Here is a 6773-nt window from a genome sequence, read left to right as displayed (position 1 = left end):
TCCACAACATCAACTCCAACTCACCACAACACTTCCATTTCATTTGCTTATTCTGCCATGAACTGTCTGAGAGTGAAGTGAGAGGGCCGAGCTCTTTATATTTTCTTCTTTCTGTCCGTAAGCTAGAGAGAAAAGAGAGAGACTTGCTGTTCTTCCTCCATTCCATCCGTGAGCTGGTGAAGAGGACCAAGAGCCACCACTTCCACCATTTCGTTTGTAAGCATGAGCAAGAGAGAGAGAGAGACGGTGAGCTACATTCTTGAACTGTCCGAGAGAGAATGAGAGCAAGAGGTAGTTGTGTGAGCTACCTGTTTTCATCTCCTCCATCACTGCCGAGCTGTCCATTTCCTTCCTCATCTTCAACCAGTTGCGATCAAACCCAACAACCAACACCACATCCTGCACTAGCCAAGCTCAGACCAGCCATAACCAAGTTCCTTAGCAAGCCGAGAGGAGAGGAAAAATTGCAGCTGCTTGTCGCATGAGTTGAACTTCAAGTTGAGGTAAATTCTGGACTTAAATCAGTTAATTATAGGTAGATGAAGTTGTTTATGAGCATGCATGTGATGGTTGAGCAGATGGATGATGAATTAAGACATAGGAAAATCTGATTTTGAAGGAAGTTGGATTGCCGAGAGCTTGAGCTGGAAAATGCAGCTTTAATTTGTTAATTTGAGGTGATCTAAGCCTAGATTTGTGTTTAGCTAACTGAAAACTGGATGATTAAGCTTTGCATGAGGTTAATCAGCCTTGATTAAGCAAGAAAATCAAAGTGACACAAAATCTGCCCGCATGCAAGCTAACCGAGAAGACTTGGATGAAATTTTGGTTGGTTGATGACTTTGATGATGTCCGAACCTGGCTTTGGATTAAATCTGGTAGTTAGTTAACTAATTGGTCATGCATGTTGCTGATTGTGCCGTGGATGAAAGAAAAAAAAAGGAAAAAAAAAGAAAAAAATCCGAATTTCTAGTGTTATTTGTGAGTTAAACGGGCCGTGACTTTCTTTTATGTTTTGGGTTAAATTTCTAGTTGTTTTGTGTAAGGAGTGATTGTTTGATGCCAAGAGCTAATGATTGAGGGAGCTCTTGGCCATTTGAGTAATTTTTACAAGAGTTAAATTTTCGGTGGAATTGTTTAAGTGATTTGGCCGAAAAGCACTTGGAAAGTCAATGACTTGTGGTTTGGAATTGTTTGGAATTGTTTGGATGCCTTGGACTTCCTTTGTTTAATTTTGATTGGAATTGAACTTGTTGAGATCTAGGGCTAATGATTGATGAAGCTCTAGTGAAATTGATGTTTGATTTGTGATTTTGCTATATTGGCAAATTGGATTATAATGTGCAAATGAATTGGAATCGTAAAGACCGTTTTGGTCCTTTGAATTCGAGTACTTTTTGACCAAGCTTTGTTGAATTATTTTGTCCTAGTATCAAGCTATAGAAATTGAGTATAGTACGATAATGCTAAAATTCAAGTGTCGGGACTTTTAAAACCTTGCTAACTAGTTAATTCTTTCCTCTGTTTAAACTAGCTTTATTACTTTTAGGAAATAAGTGCACTAACTTCCAAACTCTAAATTTTTCGTAAAAATTGACCCTGACTAGTTGTTTTAGAGGAAAATTGTCAAAAAACACGAGATTTTAATAACTTTAAATGAAAGGCGTAGAAAACTTGTTCGGCAAGAAACCTTATTTGAAGTAAGTTGGTTCTGGTTTGCACCCTAGAAAGAAAGTATCTTTAAAGAAACCATACGAAATATTTTATCACTTTTACTAGTTTTAATTCTAAGAAAAATGTTGATTTATTCCGAGAAAATAAACTAGTTGAATACCAGATAATCTTTCTTATATAAGCCAAGAACTTGTATAGTAAAACTTATAGTTTTAAAACTTGGTCTTTTAGGGTTTAGCGAGGACGTGGACTTCGATTCCCAGCTTGACTTTTGAGCTTCACTTTTGGTGAGTGTCCTTGCTTGTTCTATTTTTATCTTGTTAAGGCGCTTTCTTGACTTGTTATGTGATAATCGGATAGTGGTTTTCCTGATCCATCGAAATGGGCAGTGTGTACTTTATCGCGCTAGCCTTTTGAGTGGTGACTTGCTTGAAATGTTTTCTCGTATATCTTGCTCGCACTAGTTAAGTACTGAGTAGGGGAATGTACCACACCTGAGGGTGGGAGGGCCTCTTATCCTAACTCAAGTACCAAAAACCTTGTAACTGTTGACTGGAGCGTGGACTCGTCAATTAAATCACCAGGCAGGGGAATGTACCACACCTTAGGGTGGGAGGGCCTCTTATCCTGACTTGGTAACCACTTGTTGTAACGTCGTTGGGTGAATCTCTCGACTAGGCTATAAAAAGGTATACTCGAGTAATACCAAACTCTTTAGTGAGAAGAACGGGTCCGGTGGGAGTAAGTTGGTTGGAGCGTATTATGATAAAAAAAAAGTTCTACGTGGAATTTAGATAGTGAGAGTTGACGGAGGGTCAACTGCGGTTAATTTTGATCAAGTTCGTGGAAAATGGCTCCTGAGAGCCCTGTATCCTACCCTGTGCTGTTATACGCTTTCCTACTTGTTGAATTTTAGTTTGGAGTTATTATTCGCTATTTGCTTATATGATTGCATGTTCGGGGCACCACTGAGCTTTAGCTCACCCCACGTTACTTGTTTTCCTTAACAGGTTCTGGCATTTGAGAGACCTGAAGTCTGCCTTTGCTTTTTATGAATGTTGTTTTGAATTAGACTATGTATCTTTCGGCTTGGGTTGCCACTTGAAGTTGGAAAAGTGCAAAACCTGAGTTTTGTTTGACTTGTATGAATGTATTTGAATTTTATGTCTTCACTTTGTGGTTTGTAATGTATAAATGTAGTTATGTTTTAATCTGATTGGAGATGTACGTAAGAGTGGATGTTCATTTGTCCAATGATAATGTTATCTTTGAAGTTAATGTGTTCTTAGTGTTTTGGTCGTTTTAAGGATTGGTTTGTTCGGGTGACGAATTTTGTAATGGTTTAAGTTATACGTCGGAAGGGTTTAGCCAGTTTCCTTGCGTGAGTCCTGGCGAGAGTTAGGCAGGCGACCCGCCAACCCTCTGGTTCGCCCTAGGAAGAAGTGGGGCCGTCACAGTTGGTATTAGAGCCTAGGTTAGAAAAATTATCTGAAAGATATATTAGATGTGTTAGAAACCCCGAACCTTTTAGAGTTAAGAAGTGAGATAATTAGACATATTTTAAGTAGTACCTGAGCAAGTTAGCTATTTAAGCATTAACTTTTGGATTTTGGTTATTTTGTAGGTATGGAAAACGGAAACGGACATGCTAATGGTAACGGATTGGCTAATGGACATGTAGAGCCTCTTAGGTCCATCTCCTATAGGCCACGAGGTGGAGGACCTCGTATACGTTATACACCAGCTGACAGGTACCCCCGATGTCAGTGTAGGGTCACATATGCCTACCCTAACGAGTTAGTGCTGTCTTTAGACGACGAGCGTCGCCAGCTGAGGGACGCTAATCACACTTTGACCCAGGACGTCGAGGAGTTGAGCATCATGGTTGATACTCTGCTTGACCGCATAGCTGATCTAGAGCAGAGGTTAGCAGCTGAGAGGGCTAGGTCAGAGGCTGCTCGTGAGGAGTTAGAGAGACAGAGGTCTCGGTTGACTCGAGTGGCTGAGGAGGTACGAGACAGGAGTGCTGATATCATGGCTGACGCCACTATGATGATAGACGAGGTCATGGGTATCATTCAGGGTACTGCTCAGGCGGGTGTTGAGGAGGACCCTGATGAGGACCCTGAGGAGGACGTTGCTCCTGGCAGCCCTGCTGAGGGTTAGACTAGGTTTGATTTGCTGGTAACTAAGTATTCGGGGTTAGATAGGGTGACACTAGTTTAGGTCATAACATTTTGTCTAGCTTGATGGCCTACTTTTGACGCACTACATCCTTATTTTTGGTTAAAGGGATTTTTGTATATATCTGTTAAACTTATGTGCCATACTTTTGGAGAGCACCCTAACTTGCTATTTGTATGAACCTCGGTATGTGAATATGTGTTAAGTGTTCTATTTTTTTTTTCCTTAAATGTTCATGTTGATGTTAATTAAAAAAAAAATTTATTAATTAAAATATCCTCGTTTAATTGCTTTATTCTATCAATAGGCAAAACTAGGATATGGATCGACATGTTAGAGGTAGAGAACGTGGGAGATCAACTAGACAACACCCCGAGGTTGGTTGTGATAGGGAACCTGAGATCAATCAAGACCATGGTCAAGAGGGCGTGGCCGGAGACCCAGTGGCCACCGCGATCAATAGAATAACTGATGTCTTAGAGCGCATGACTGAGCACCAAGCCCTTGGACCAGTGCATCACCAAGGAGGCCCAATCGATACTGAGGATCGGGCATTAGAGAGATTCTTGAAGTTTGGACCTCCTAAGTTTTATGGAGGACCATAACCTGAGGTAGCGGAAGGCTGGTGGGAGAGGATCTCTGACATTTTTGCAGCTTTAAATTATGCGGAGGAGAGACAAGTAACTTTCGCAGCATTTCAGCTTGAGGGAGCTGCTCGTTCTTGGTGGAACCTAGTTAGGGTTAATTGGGACAGGAACCATATTCCTAGGACCTGGGCGAACTTCACAAGGGAGTTCAACGCCAAGTTTCTTCCCCCTCTCATTCAAGAGAAAAGAGAGGATGACTTCATCAAGTGTAGGCAGGGGGCGGTGAGTGTCGCCGAATATGAGATTTAATTCACGAAATTGTCCCGTTTTGCTCCTGAATTGGTAGCCACGGAGCAAAGGCATATAAGGAGGTTTGTGCAGGGATTAAACGTGGAGATCCGGGAGGGATTAGCTGCTGTTCGGATAGACACATTTGCTGATGCTGTAGAGAGAGCTCAAAGGATTGAAGTTGTCAGAGCTCAAGTAAAATCTTTCCAGGCCAAGAAAAGATTTGCCCCTAGCAGCAGTCGGGAGCCGACTTATGCAAATGCTCCACCGGCCAAAGTGGGTTGAGGAATGGGGGTAGTAAATAGTCCTGGAGCACTACGAGGCGCTCTAGCGAGAGTAGTTGGGACAAGAGGTGTTGGGGGGAGAGATATCGGAGCTAGAGGAGGACCAAGTGGAAGGGGTCAACCTAGGAACGCCTCGCAAGGAGGTCGTGTGACAACCCCTCAGGTAACTTGTGGGTATTGCAGGAAGGCTGGCCATACTGAGGACGGATGCTGGAGGAAAGAAGGAAAGTGCTTGAGGTACGGAAGCAGCGAGCACCAGATTGCCGGTTGTCCAAAAACCCTAGAAGGTGGTACTCCGATTTCTAGACAAGCCACTTCTGGAGGAAGTAGGCCGAAAGTTCCTGCCAGGGTGTACGCCATAGACGACCAACCCGTACCTGATTCCTCGGAAGTCGTGGAAGGTACTCTTCCAATCTTTCACCGATTAGCTAAAGTACTAATTGATCCTGGCACAACTCATTTATTTGTGAATCCAACTTTTATGTCCGGAATTGATGTAAAACCTGATAGATTACCTTTTGATCTTGAAGTTAGGACACCCATGGGTAATAAAAGCATAATCACTAGCCTGGCCTATAAGAACTGCGAATTCTGGATTGGAGAGCGTAGGATGCTAGTTGATCTAGTTAGTTTGGACATAAAAGGTTATGATGTTATTATAGGAATGGATTTTCTAGCTCATTACCATGCTAAGCTTGATTGTAGAGCAAAAGTGTTAGAATTTTGGATTCCCGGGGAAGCAATCTTGAAATTGGATGTGAAAGGCAGGTTAGCATCGTCTGCTTTGATTTCTGGAATTCGGGCAAGGAAAATGTTGTATAAAGGAGCGCAAGGTTTCTTAGCCTTCTTGATTAACGCTCCCAGTGACCAAGTAAAGTTGGAAGATGTACCAGTGGTAAGGGAATTTCCAGACGTGTTTCCCGAAGAATTAAAACCTTACCTCCAGAGAGAGAAGTGGAGTTCAAGATTGACCTAGTGCCGGGAACGGCTCCGATTTCTAAGACTCCGTATCGAATGGCTCCTGTAGAACTAAAAGAATTGAAAATTCAATTACAGGATTTATTGGAGAGAGGTTTTGTTAGAGAAAGTGATTCGCCATGGGGAGCACCTGTTCTATTTGTTAAGAAAAAGGATGGAAGTTTAAGGTTATGTATTGATTATCGAGGATTAAATGAAGGTACAATTAAAAATAAATACCCTCTACCACTGATTGACAGCCTATTCGACCAGCTGCAAGGATCAGTAGTTTTCTCCAAGCTGGATTTGAGGCAAGGGTATTATCAATTGAAAATTAAGAAGGAAGACATACCTAAGACTGCTTTTAATACAAGATATGGACATTTTGAGTTTGCAGTCATGCCATTTGGATTAACCATTGCACCAGCTGCCTTCATGGACTTAATGCAGAGAGTCTTTAAAAAGTACTTGGATCAGTTTGTAGTAGTTTTTATTGATGATATCCTAGTATATTCTAAGACTCGTGAAGAACATGCTAACACTTGGAGATAGTTCTGCAGATCTTAAGAGAGCATAAATTGTATGCTAAATTTAGCAAGTGCGAGTTTTGGTTGGAAGAAATTTCTTTTCTGGGGCACAAAGTTTCTAAAGATGGAATTGCCGTGGATCCGGCAAAAGTTGAGGCAGTCACAATGTGGAAGCAGCCAGAAACTCCAACAGAGGTTAGAAGTTTCTTGGGCTTAGCAGGTTATTACAGGCGGTTCATCAAGGACTTTTCGAAGATTGCTGGACCTATGAC

The 6773-nt window shown here is 41.8% G+C and overlaps 1 protein-coding gene across 1 annotated transcript; it reads left to right on the top strand.

Annotated features, from left to right (window-relative positions):
- The first annotated feature begins 5021 nt into the window (after positions 1–5021).
- LOC113769431 lies at positions 5022–5993 on the top strand. The gene is made up of 2 exons (XM_027313880.1): positions 5022–5343; positions 5446–5993. The coding sequence occupies exons 1-2, from the start codon at positions 5022–5024 to the stop codon at positions 5991–5993; spliced, it is 870 nt and encodes a 289-aa protein (XP_027169681.1).
- Positions 5994–6773: the final 780 nt, after the last annotated feature.

Source organism: Coffea eugenioides, chromosome 1 (assembly GCF_003713205.1).
Source record: "Coffea eugenioides isolate CCC68of chromosome 1, Ceug_1.0, whole genome shotgun sequence".
In the NCBI taxonomy this organism is placed as follows: Eukaryota; Viridiplantae; Streptophyta; class Magnoliopsida; order Gentianales; family Rubiaceae; genus Coffea; species Coffea eugenioides.
The sequence above is the reverse complement of the archived record's forward strand: the minus strand, read 5'-3'. Positions and strand labels throughout refer to the sequence as shown.